We start from the raw sequence: 12540 nt of genomic DNA, 5'->3' as shown, positions 1-12540 counted from the left end.
TGCGTCCAAGCCAGGCCAGCCATGGGAGAGGAAGCGCCACCCGGCCCCTCCTGCTCCCCCTGGCCACGGGCAGGCAGAGACCATGAGGCTTTGACCCTTTGTGTGCCCAGCCCATACCGGCTACTCCTCATGGGTCATCAACCTGGAGGGGGAAACCTCAGAGCTGGCCCCCGCCTTTTTCCCCAACCTCGGCAAGATCCTTCCACACTAAAATCTCCCCCACCCCACACCCACCCCCACCCCCAAGAGAGGGAGCTGGGATTGCTCCAGGTCACACCAGGGCAAGGCAGGGCCACTCACTTTGCACTGCGTTCCCCAAGTCCCTCTTCCTCCTCAGACTCCCACTTCCGAGCCCTGATTTTTGGACTCTCTGACCTTAAAGTTTGGGGTTGGCCTCTCTGAGCTTCCTTCCCTCTAAGCCCACACCCTGCTAGGGGGGTGGTGGCTGCCTTTTGTGTGTGAAGAACTCAAGGGGGGATGGGGGCAGGGAGGGTGGCGGTCCAGGGGACAGAACATCCAGAGTTGGGAGGGTGCATGTACCGTCAGCCTTTCCCTGCAGGTCCTTCCTGTTGTAGGAGAGACCCCACTCTGCCCTAGCTCTGCCCCACGTCCCTGTGGCTGCACCCACTTTCCTCCTCTGAGGCCTATCAGCCTTCCAGAGGAGTTATAAGGACCTCCTGGGAGGCAAAACTGAGGTCACACAAACCTCTGCCCTCATGCCCACCAGGTCCTCCAATGGACCATCTCTGAATTATGAAGCCCCTCCCCGCAAAACAAACAAATAAATAAAAATGGTCTCCCACCATGTCGCCTTGTGAACACAGAAGAATCCAATGGCCCAGCCTTTGAAAAACAAGCATTTGTGTTTATTCACCTAGAGAAGGGAAGGCAGAGCTGCGCCTGCTGCAGTGGCAGCCTCCTTCCGGTCCCTCCTGTCCGCTCCCTTCCAGGCCAGGCCAGGCCGCACTGCCAGGACTGGCTGGACCACTCCTCCCTGCCCCCACCGCCCCGGAGCCAGGGCCCCCAGGGGAAGTTGGCCCAGGGCAGACACAGGAAAGGAAGAAGGGAGCAGAGCTGATGGGTAGCCCGGGCTGGGGACAGTCTTCTGCCCCTCACTCTGAATCCAAGTGACCTGAAGCTCAACCCAGAGAGAAACCAAGCAGGGGGACAGTCATGTCAAAACCCCTCCATGGGAGAGGCTGGGTTGGCCCAAGGTCAACAGGCAACTCTCTCCAGGGACGGTCCTTGCCCGGGCAGAAAGCAGGCTTGCCTTGGAGCCTTCGCCTCCGTTCCAAATTCTGCAGGGCAGCATGGTCTGCTGGGCCCCACGTGGCTGCAGGCTCTCCCGTGGCTTAGGGGGCAGAGGGTGCCACGGAGCCTAGCCCTCGGCCGCCGGGGTCTCCCGCGCTTGCCGCAGCCCGTAGAGCCACTTGATGACGCGCGCGTTGCGTTCCACCACCGACACCCCGTAGGGGACGCGCTCCCGGGCCCCCTCGACCGTGGCAGAGCTGCGGTGGGAGCAACCGCCCTCCGAGCTGCCTGGCCCAGCGCTGGGCCCTGCCAGGGACACGATGTCGGAGCTGGCCCGGGCCAGGTGGGCCACACCCAGCCCCCGCGCCTCCTCGGGGTCCAGGCCGCAGAAGTTAAAGAAGCGCTCCAGGTCCGCAGCTGCCCTGGAGAAGCGCTCGCTCAGGTCCGACTTGGAGCGCTGCAAACCAGGGGTCCTGGCTGGGCTGGCGGCTGGGGCAGGGCCTGGAGATGGGCAGGGCCGGGCAGGGGAGGCAGGCAGGGGGCGGACGTCCACTCGGCGGACTGCAGCGGTGCTGGGCGGCGGGCGTGGAGGGGTGGCTGGGGGCACCTGGCGGCCTCCCTCGGCCCTTCCGGGGGTACGGCTGGTGTCGACAGGAGACACGGGACTATCACACAAATCAATGAGGTTGCTGAGGATGTCCAGGTCCAGCTGCGGCCGGCGGCCGGGCCCAGGCAGAGCTCGCCGGCTAGGAGTCAGCACCGTGCGCCGAGTCCCCGGGCTGAAGAGGGGCTGCTTGGACAGCAGCGGCTGCACGGGCTGCTGGCGGGTGGTGGCCACATGCAAGCTCTTGACGTACTTGGCCTTGTCGGCCTCCAGGCGCTCCACGGCGCTGGGTTTCCGGGCGCCACCATCCGTGGGCCTCCGCAGCAGGTACCCAGGGACCTTGGTCCGAAGGCGGAAATGGGGGGCGGGAGGATCCCGGGAGGCAGGAGTCAGCGTGTCCACCGGCATGGCTGTTACATACCCTGGGCGCTGTAGTTGGAGAGCCCCGAGCAACCAAGAGGCCAGGATCCGGGCAAGAACGTCAGCAGCTGGACACAGGCAACGGCTGCAGGGCAGAAAAGAAAGAGAAGAGCTGAGCACGCTCAGACAAAGGCTCAGCAAACGCTCCAAGCACCAGACGCCTTCCTATTAAAAGGTAAGGACCACGCCCCTGATTCAGAAGGAGCCAATCAGCAGGCAGAAGCTATCACTGAAGGGCCTGTGGCCCCGCCCACACCTCCGCCCTTTTTCTCGGGACCAGGCAGGCGCTGCAAAAAAAAAAAAAAAAAAAAAGCAGAGCGAGAGAAAAAAGGGTTCCCAAAACACTGGCAGCTGGAGCAGAGGAAAAAATGGGCCAGGCATGCCTTTAAAAAGAAACAACGTGGGCTCTCGGCTGCGGGGCACCGGACGACTCAAAGCTCACTGGACCGTCTCATTAACTGCATTCTGCAGAGGGAGACTGAAGCCCAGAGAGGGGCCATCAGTTTGATTTGGCAAATGCAGCAAGGTGGCGGTTGGGTTTCTTGCCTCCAAGTAGGAAGGAGCTGGAGCAGGGGTCTTGGAGTTGGGTGATCAAGAGACAGAACTCCCACCCTTCCCTCCCACAGGACTGCCCAGGAAGAGCCTCCTACCACCTCCGCCCCTCACGCACCCGGGCAGGAAGCTTTCGGGTGCCATGCACCGGCCTGGACATGCTAGGCCCCAGGTAAAGTAGCCAAGTTCGTGGAAGAGGAAGATAGAAAACTCCCGCCCCCGCCCCAGCAGAGTCCAGACGCCCATCAACTCCCAGAACAGACTGTGAGGTCAGGCCCACAGTGACCCATGGATGCCCATCAGCTGGGAACACCAGCCCTGAGTTATGCTGCTTAGGAGGACCGGAAATAGCCAAGATCCCACAGCGCTGGCTTAGCAGCAGTGGACTCGATCCGCAAGAGACCATAGGATGGGGGGGAGCCAGAGGCAGGAGCCTGCACTCCAGGGTGTGCCAGCATTGCATTTCAGGATCTGACGAGCCAAACATCAAACCAGTGTACTGCTCTTCACAAGGAAAGACCCACAACATGCCCCCACCGCTACCCCCATTTTCTGGAATGGCCAGAAGAAAAGCCACAAACCAAGTCCTGTTCCTTCTTATTTGTAAAATGGGAGGAGGGGGCGCACAACTTTGATCCCCAAGTGGACTCTGCAGTTCTGGCCATCTACGTCTGTGTTGTCTAAGTCGACAGCCACCACCAACCACTTAATCCTACTCAACCTACACTTCAAATTCAAACTAAATAGACATGCCCCGTTCAGGCCCAGGATCACACAAGCCATATTTCAAGTATTCCAGAGTCCCATGTCTTCACTGGCCACTATTCCAGACAGTACAGATGAGCGCCTCTCCACCATTAAGCAGAAAACTAACTGGCCAGCTCACCTTGGCCTCCAGAATTGTGGGGGTCTGCGGCTGGAGCAATAGTACAGCGGGTAGGGCATTCACCTTGCACACAGCCAACCAGGGTTCAATCCCCAGCACCCCATATGGTTTCCCAGCACCACCAGGAGTAATTCTTGAGTGAAGAACTAGGAGTAACCCCTGAGCATCACCAGGTATGACCCCCCCCAAAAAAAAGCATAATTGGAGGGTCTGGAGTAAGGTGGCAGAGATCTCTAGCATCTGCTGGACATCTGACACCACCTTCTGCAACCCTCCCTCCAATCAGCCTGCCACCTCCCTCCAATCCAATCATTCCAATCCAATCATTCCAATCCAATCACTCCATCCAATCACTTCCATCCAATCTTAAAAAGAGGTCAGCTCAGTTTCTCAGCTGGAGAAACCAAGACTCCAAGAAGAAGTGACTGGCTTCTTCCCAGAGCTGCTACAAAGGCCACACGTTTCCGGGGAGGCCCAATTCGCCACCTATTGTCCTCCTGGCTGGCTTGCCCAGCGCTTGGCTCCTCCATCCTCCACAATAGCATCCCGGTGAGGGTAGGGCTTTGTTTCTTTTGTTCCTCCTATCTCCATTTCTGGCACCGAATCTCAACACCTAGGAAGATTTCCATCGCTGTGGACTAAACTGAAACGCTGGTGGGCGGGGGGTGGGGGGGTGGGGGGGGAGGAGAGATAAACCAGAGGGGACCAACCAGCCTACTGCAGGCGTAGGTGGTGGGGCAGATGTCTCCGGGAAGCTAAACATCAGGAAATGCAGGAAAATTCTAGACTCTTCATCCGAACATAGCCCATAAAAGCAAATGCTACGGCATCAGCCCTGGCACAGACATGCCTGCCCCCTGCCCTGTCTGACCAATCTCCACCACCACCACCCCCAGGCTTTAGTTCTTTTCAGCAATGTCGAGAAGGTGAGGGGCAGGGCGCGGTGCAGAGCCAGAGCTGCTTCTTATGTAGAAGAGGTTGTGGGGTGCAAGAGGAATCCCTCCCCCAGCCCACCCCGGACCGACCACCCAGACCCCAAGAGAGCCTCTGACCTGACCCGCGGCCTCGCTGAGCTTGGCTAGACTTTACCCCACCCGGGGCCGCCGCCTCCCAAACCAGTTCAACCCGTCGGCAGGCGGCGGTGGCGGTTCCCTCCCCGGGCACCGTCCGGGGTAGAGAGGGAGGAAGGAGGTCAGATGGGCAGGGCACCCCGCCCGCCGCACCCGTGACCCGGACCGGGGGGACTGGGGTTTGGGGGGAGCAGGGGAGCAGACGGGGCGCGAACAGATGGCGAACAGCCTGCGGGGGGGTGGGGGGTGTTGCAGCCCCGCGCGCTCGCCCCGGCTCGCTCACCCGCTGCCCGCGCCGAGCCTTGCGCAAGCAGCTGCGCCCCAAACAGACTCGAGTTCCTTATCGGGGACGCGAGGTTAAAAATAGGCCTTCCAGAGCCTCGGGGCACAGCGAGGATGGAGAGATAAAACAGGTCGCGAAGAAAAGGAAAAAGGGGTGTGCGCGCGCGATCCGAGCACGTCCGAGAACCAGGGTTCCTTCGCTTGCTGTTTTGACGTTGACTCCGCAGCCCTGTTCCCTGCCCCCGCGGGGGTCTCCCACCCCAGAGGGGTCAGTCCCAGCCCGCCCGAGCCGCAGACACAAGAAGGACCGCCCGTCGCTCCCCGCGGGCTGAGCCGCACCAGCCCATTTCACAGCCGGGCCAAGGGAGGCGCGGGGCTCCAGAGCCCCGGTCCCGGGCGGGGCTCGCCGCCCCGCCACCCACCTACGACTTCAAACGCTGCCCACACCTGCCCCCGAGTGCCTGGCAGGTTCCGTTGGCATCCTGCAGGCTGCCACCCCCACTCTGACACACACTCGCACACACAAACACAGACCCGCACGCACACACGCCCCACCCCCGCGTCAGCCCAACAGGCAGCAGGGGGGACGCTGGCAAGAACTCGGCTGCTCTTGGTCTAGCTTTCTGAGACGCCCCGTTGTCGCTTTGGGGGGGACCCCCGCCCCCAGTAACGGAGGAGGCCGCGGGCCGCTGGCCAGGCACCGTGTGGCCCCGGTGCCCCCATCCCCCAAGCCCGGCCTGGAGGCAGAGGAACAGAAGGGTCCCCGCGGCCCAGCCCCCGCGTTCCCAGGATGGGCGAGGGGAGCCGGCTGCGACCCCGTCCCCAGAGGTCCCGCGAGGGCGAGAGGCCCCCGAGCCCCGGCCCGCACGTACCCGGCTGCGCCCGCGCCGCCGCCGCCGCCAACTCCTCCAGCCCGGCCCACCTGGGGCTCAGGTAACGCTCGCTGGCGCTTGCGCAACTTCCGGCGGCGGCGGCGGCGGCGGCGGCGGCAGGTGAACCCACTGGTCCAGCCCTGGCGGCGTGGGAACCCCAGCCCCGGCGCAGTGAGGGTCGGCCGGGCGCTGCGACCCGGCGGGGGAGCCCCGGGTCTAGCCCAGGCGGCCTCTTCCGGAGCCGGGACCGCCCACTGCACAGCTGGACCCGTCACTCCCGCACATCTGGCGCAGGGCGTCTGTCAGGGGCAGCAGCAGGGGAGTTGCGCCTCTTAGAGACGGGACGACTCAGTGCCCCAGCCAGAGAAGGTCAGAGCATCTGCCGTGCCCAGCATGACAGCTGCTCTTCTCGGTATTAATTGGGCCATTCTCATCTTCCCAACAGCCCCCATGTACAGGGCAACGCTAGGATGATCTCCGGCTGGGCGGGAGTAAGGGGGAAAGGGAGTTTGCGACAGGCTAAGTCCCCTGCCCCGTGTGGCTGCAGGCCAGATCTTCGGGCCACCCCTCTTCACCTGCGTGTCCCTGAGCTGGTTTCTACACCTCTCTGGTCTCCCACTCTGTGGAGTGATGAGAGTCCCACCTTGCAGGCCCCATCAATGCAGTGCATCCCTACACACACACACACACACACACACACACACACACACACACACACACACACACACACAGTCCCACCTTGCAGGCCAGAGGCCAGATCAATGCAGTGCGACCCTACACACACACACACACACACACCCCGCCCCCTGCTAGGTGCAAGCTGTCAACATTAGCAATCACAACAAGGGCAGTAACCTGAGGTTTGGGGTGCCACTTCGAATGCAGGGTGCTGTACTTAAGCCCTCTGCACCCCCTGGGAGAGAAGGATTTGATCCCCACTTTAAAGATGAAGGGACAGGGGTCTGCAGGAAGATACCCCGGGGAGGGAGGTGGCTATGTCCTCTGAGTCTCAGCCTTTACTTCGCACACCTGATGGGGCCAGTTTCCCCTGAGATGGACCCTGAGTTCCTGAGATGGGGGTGCTAGCGCTAAAGGGGTCCACTGCACGCCTGTGCCTGGTGGGGCTGCACCAGTCTGACGGGGGTGGGGTGGGAGGGGTGAGGGGGTGAGAGCATAGGAAGTGACTCAGGGAACAGCTTGCCTCCCCACAGGAGTGAGTCAGCCCAGGCCTCCTCCAGACCTTGATTTTAAGGGATGAGGGGGGCAACAAGTCCATCATCCCCCACAGTGGTCTGCTGTAAACCCATCAATGAGAGGAGAGAGAGAAAGAGAGAGAGAGAGAGAAAGAGAGAGAGAGAGAGTGGTAAAACTAGTAGTAAGAGCAAAACAATAATTTTTCATAATAAATTAGGTAAGAGCTTTCCCAAGTGCTTCCTTTGTACCTGCCACTGTGAGTGTGTGTGTGTGTGTGTGTGTGTACACATACATCTATATCTGTATCTACATATGTGGACTCATTTCATCCTCACACCCACCCCATGAGGTAAGCACTATAATTACATCCCTGGGAGTGGAGAAAGCTGAGACAAAGAGAGGGGAGGCGACTTGCCTGAAGTCATACAGCTAGTAAGTGGCAGATTTGAACCCAGGCATCTGGGGTGGGGCTAGGGTTAGGTGCCGTTAAGGGGACAGAGTCTTCACCAGGCGACTCTGAAGGAACTCCCCCTCTCTGGATTCCAGAGAGAGAAGTAAGTCCATGACGTCATGGTCCTGGGCCTCAGTTTACTCAGCTCTAAAATGGGACCAATAATCACAGTATCTTACCAGGAGAGAGCAGATCTCATCTCAGCTCTGCTTAAAACACCCCCATGGCTCCATACATGTCCATCTCCTCAGCCCCACCCCTGCCTCTCCCACCCCATAGCTAACCTCCTGTGTTCCTACCGCAGCCGCCCGCCTGGGCCCTGTGCTATCCTGACCTCACCAAGTCCTTTCTTCCCTCGGGGTTTTTACTCCTCTTTTCTCTGGTGGTACCCTGATCCTTTACCTCCCTACGGTCTCACTTCAAATGTCACTTTTGCCAAGACCCCTTCCTGACCCGTGGCAAGCTCCAGCCAATCCTTCAGAGACGTGCTCCCTTCGGAACATTCCTCATACCCTGATATTGACAAGATCTTCATCTGCCCCAGACTTCCAGCCTCCCACTAGGCCAGGAACTCCAGAACCCTCAACTATTTTTCTTCTCCCAGGGACCAGGGGCAAGAGAGACACAATTGTCCAGGTGGCAAGACTGGAACCAGCTTACCTCAAAGGCCGAAACCCCAGCCCTCAGCCTCTGTCCCACCCCAGCCTCAAGCAGCCCCCCGACCCCCCAATCAAGCAGGGCCGCCAACACTTCTAAAGACCCTCATGTCTGGAGCCAGAGAAAAAATAAGGCAGGTAGGACACTTGCCTTACACAAGGCTGACCCAGGCAACCTGAGTTCAATCCCTGGCACCCCAGATGGCACCCGCCAGGAGTGATTCCTGCGTGCGGAGCCAGGAGTGGCCCAAAAGCCCTGAGCACTGCCAGGTGTTGGCCAAAAACACAACAAAACAGTAAAAGGTAAGTTGAGAGACCATCAGCTCCAGATCACAGCACACACTCGCTCCTCCAGAGACATTCCCCACTCTACCCTCGGGGCCAGGGCCGGGACCAGCCTGCCTGCATGAGTCCAAACCTCAGCTCCACCAGTGACAATTGCAGGATCGGAGTCAGAGACTCACCTTCTCTAGGTCGTGGTTGCCCTAACTATAAAGCAGAACTTTTAACTGTCTCTGTTTCAGCAGGTGCCAGTAGGAGACAGATACCACCAAACTGTGAAGATGTGCTTAATTATTCCAACCAAAGGTCCTCCAGCGCCCCACGCCTGGGTGAAGCCCTCAAGAGCCTAGAAGATTGACCCACTCAATCAGAGACTACATGTCTGAGAGTAGCCTGGGGAGAGTTCAGAATATAGTCACTTGAGAAAGTCAGAGAGAAAGTATAATGGGTAAGGCACTTGCCTTGCACAGAACTGACCTGGGTTTGGTCCCTGGCACCAAATATGCTCCACTGGGCATCACTGGGAGTGATCCCTGAGCACAGGGCCAGAAGTAAACCCTGAACAGCACCAAATGTGATCCCCAAAACAAATACAAAAAAAAAAAAGTATATAGTTACTTGAATAGACATTTCTCCAAAGGGCAAATAGGTATAAAAAAGATTCTGAGCATCACTAATCATTCGGGAAATGCAAATCCAAACTACAATGATACACAGTGTCCCCCCCCCCCTCCCGCCATTAAAATACTACTATCAAATGAACAAATGAAAAAGAGGCCACCCTTCCGGGGCTCTGGCTGTCACGCCCACAAACTGCCTCCGGGTGCCATTTAAATGCATTAACAGCCTTGATCCTGAGACTCACAAAGGGATCTCAGACTCAAGCAGCTCACTGCAGAGATGGTTCCGGACACCAGTTATCTAAATTTTTAGAATCCCAAGAGTGCAAGGCTGCTTTCGCAGCTGTGGGATATCTCATACTATTTCGTTGTTGTTGAATCGCTGTAAGATAGACCCTTACAAACATCTTATACTCTTCATAGCAAACAATACAAAATAAATTATCTAGCATCTGCCTGTGGGGCAGTAATGAGTGGTGGAGGGAAGGTGGAATGGTGGTGGAATTGGTGTTGAAATACTGAATGTAATCAATTATTGTGAGCAACTCTATGATAATAAAATTAATAACTTTTTTTTTCCTTTTTGGGCCATACATGGCAATGCACAGGGGTTACTCCTGGCTCTGCACTCAGGAATTACCCCTGGTGGTGCTCAGGGGACCATATGGGATGCTGGGAATCGAACCCAAGTCGGCTGTGTGCAAGGCAAACGCCCTACCCACTGTGCTATCGCTCCAGCCCAATAACTTTTTTTAAAACAAGAAAAGAGGGAAAAACAAGTGTTGAGAGGGTGGAGAGAAAGGCAGATGGTGGTGCCTGCTGTAGGGATGTGGAACGGTGCTGGTACTACTGAAACAATATGGTGATGAGGCATGACTGAAACCTGATCATGAACAGTTTTGTAACTGTGTATCTCATGCTGACCCAATTGAAAAAGAAAAAGATTGTAAAGAGAATTACCAGGAGCTGGAGCAATTCCACCTCTGAATTTTTCTACCCAAAAACCTGAAAGTAGGGCTGGAAGAGTCACTCACACACCTGTGCTCCTTGCAATATTATTTGCAACAGGGCAAAAGACGGAAGCCACCCAGACATCCATTGGCAGGCGAAGAGGCAAACTGTGGCATCTATACCCAGCGGAATATTAACTTGAAAAAGGAAGAAGACTCTGACACACGCTAAGACTGGGATGAACCTTGAAGCGAGACTCTGTGAAATACAGCAGACTCAGAGGAGAAATAACGGATGATTCCTCTCGTCTGTGGTACCCACAGGAGTCACATTCATAGAGGCAGACAGAGGTCACCTGGCACTGCAGAAAGAAAAAAGAGGAAGTTAGAGTTTAACCCCCTCTGGGAGGGGGAAAGAAATTCTACCCATGAATGGTGGTGACAATTTTGCAACAGTATAAGGTGCATTCTTTTTTTTTTTTGGTTACACCTGGCAATGCTCAGGGGTTACTCCTGGTTCATGCACTCAGGAATTACTCCTGGCAGTGCTCTGGGGAACCATATGGGAAGCTGGGAATCGAACCTGGGTTGACTGCGTCCAAGGCAAACACCCTACCCGCTGTGCTATCGCTCCAGCCCCTAAGTGCATTCTTAATGCGCTTAATGCCACTGAACTATCAGCTCAACAATGGCCAAAATGGCAACTTTCATTCCCTCTGCATTTTGTTGAGTGGAGGATGGGGAGGCAGAGAGTGGAGCCTGGATTTAAATTCTAGCTCTGGGCATCTCTATGCAAGTCAATGTCCTCTCTCTCCTGGTTTGCCCCCGCAACTTTCTCCCGTCATCATCGTGGGAATGAAGAAAGTTCAGACCTGCCAAGCACCGGAGCACAGAGTGAAGCCGGCAAGGGGTGTCCGTGATTCTTATTCTCTACTGAGAGCCCATGAGGGGCATTTCGGATGTTTATCATTTTCCTTGGCATTCTGCACCCCACCCCTTCCTTCCACCTGCTTCTCTCTGTGGAGCACAGACTTAGAGTGGAAAGAGTGGGGGCGGGGTGGGGGGAGCCTGGTCTCCCAGGACAAAGGATTGAGAAGGCTCCAGACAGTGGCCCACGCAAGTTCCATCTCAGCCCAGCTGTTCGGGTCAGAGACACCCCGCTGGGCCACCTCCAGGCCAAACCAGGTCTCACACTATTTCTGGAATTCTCCCAGTCGCTCATGCCTCGGCCTGCCCAGAGCCAGCCTTGCAGAAGCCTGAGGAAGGGAGAGGTGAGTAGGCTGCAGGCGGGGCGTGAACACCCCACGCAGACACCTAAGACACTAGGCTCCCGGCTGGTCCACCCACGGGCCCCACCTCCACCAACTCATTTGACACCTTGGCTTGCCAAATGGGGGCGAAGAAGAGGCTGGCAGCGCAGACTGGGTAAGGGAAGAGTCATGCGCAGAGCCTCTGGGAAGGCCTAAGTAGGGAGCTAGAGAGACCCACAAGCCAGGCCACTTCCTGTCTTGGGGTCCCCTCTGTCCAGGCCTTGAGCTCATCCTCACGGCTTCTTAGGTCCACCCGGAGAAGGGAAGAAACTCAACCAAAGGTGCACAGCAAGTCAGGGACAGACCACAAAGCAGGGGCTCATGATTACACATAGCATTTATAGAAAGCTTTGCAACCCATCATAAGTAAGAGGGAAATCAAAATTCAAAAACTATCAAAGGAATCTTTTTTTTTAAAGCCTCCCTCCTATTTTCTTTAGCCAACTCCCTCCTTCAGGTACCACGGGGTCCAGGTGGATCCCTCCAGGGAGGTCTGAAGCACTGACACACGTTGACAGACTTCAGCTCCGTCTATTTTTCATGCACATGGCAAGAAGCTATGTGCACTGTTCTCAACGTGCACCTTTACTCAATAATATATGAAGTCCTGGGTGTTCATATATTATTAATTATCACAGAATATCAGTAGGGAAAGGGCCCACCAGTCTCAACTGCTGGCCAATGGCATATGCCCAGTCCCACCACACACACACCCCAACACTCCCAGGTCCAAGCCTGATGACACAGCTACTCTCTACCTCACTCCACCTACATTACTTTTAGCTGGAAAGTGGCACAAGTGAGCAGTGGGAGGAGCACGGGGGATGCATCTGGAGTTGTGACAGAAACGGGGGTGTCTGCACTCCACAAAGACCATGCCAGTTGATTCTCCACCTGCAGAACACACAGCAGCTGGCCGGTAAATAGCAGCTCTCCTTATTCTGATGACTGCGGCATGGGGCACCTCTCAATTTTGTGCTGGCAGCCACCCCATCGAGTCCCTTGCCTCATCCCTGCCCCTCCTTCCCTCACATTCCAGGAGGGGAAGATAATAAACTCCTCTCTATTAAGTGAAATAATGGGACAGCGGATGAGGCCAAGGATGCTACTGAGAAAATACAAAACAGGAAGGGGGTGTGG

The 12540-nt window shown here is 56.9% G+C and overlaps 2 protein-coding genes across 2 annotated transcripts in view; one reads left to right on the top strand and one right to left on the bottom strand.

Moving 5' to 3' along the window:
* Positions 1-12540, top strand: part of LOC130030117 (transcriptional repressor scratch 2) — a 238639-nt gene that overhangs the window by 73726 nt on the left and 152373 nt on the right. The gene's annotated exons all lie outside the window — the stretch shown is intronic.
* Positions 843-2281, bottom strand: LOC130030118 (protein FAM110A). The gene has a single exon (XM_056121310.1). The coding sequence runs from the start codon at positions 2261-2263 to the stop codon at positions 1379-1381; it is 885 nt and encodes a 294-aa protein (XP_055977285.1). The 5' UTR covers positions 2264-2281; the 3' UTR covers positions 843-1378.

Source organism: Sorex fumeus, unplaced genomic scaffold (genome assembly GCF_029834395.1).
Source record: "Sorex fumeus unplaced genomic scaffold, SorFum_2.1 ptg000044l, whole genome shotgun sequence".
Taxonomy (NCBI): Eukaryota; Metazoa; Chordata; class Mammalia; order Eulipotyphla; family Soricidae; genus Sorex; species Sorex fumeus.
The sequence above is the reverse complement of the archived record's forward strand: the minus strand, read 5'-3'. Positions and strand labels throughout refer to the sequence as shown.

Bases quoted from the DNA above. Each gene is read 5' to 3' on its own strand.
- LOC130030118 (XM_056121310.1), bottom strand. From the start codon at position 2,263: ATGCCGGTGGACACGCTGACTCCTGCCTCCCGGGATCCTCCCGCCCCC.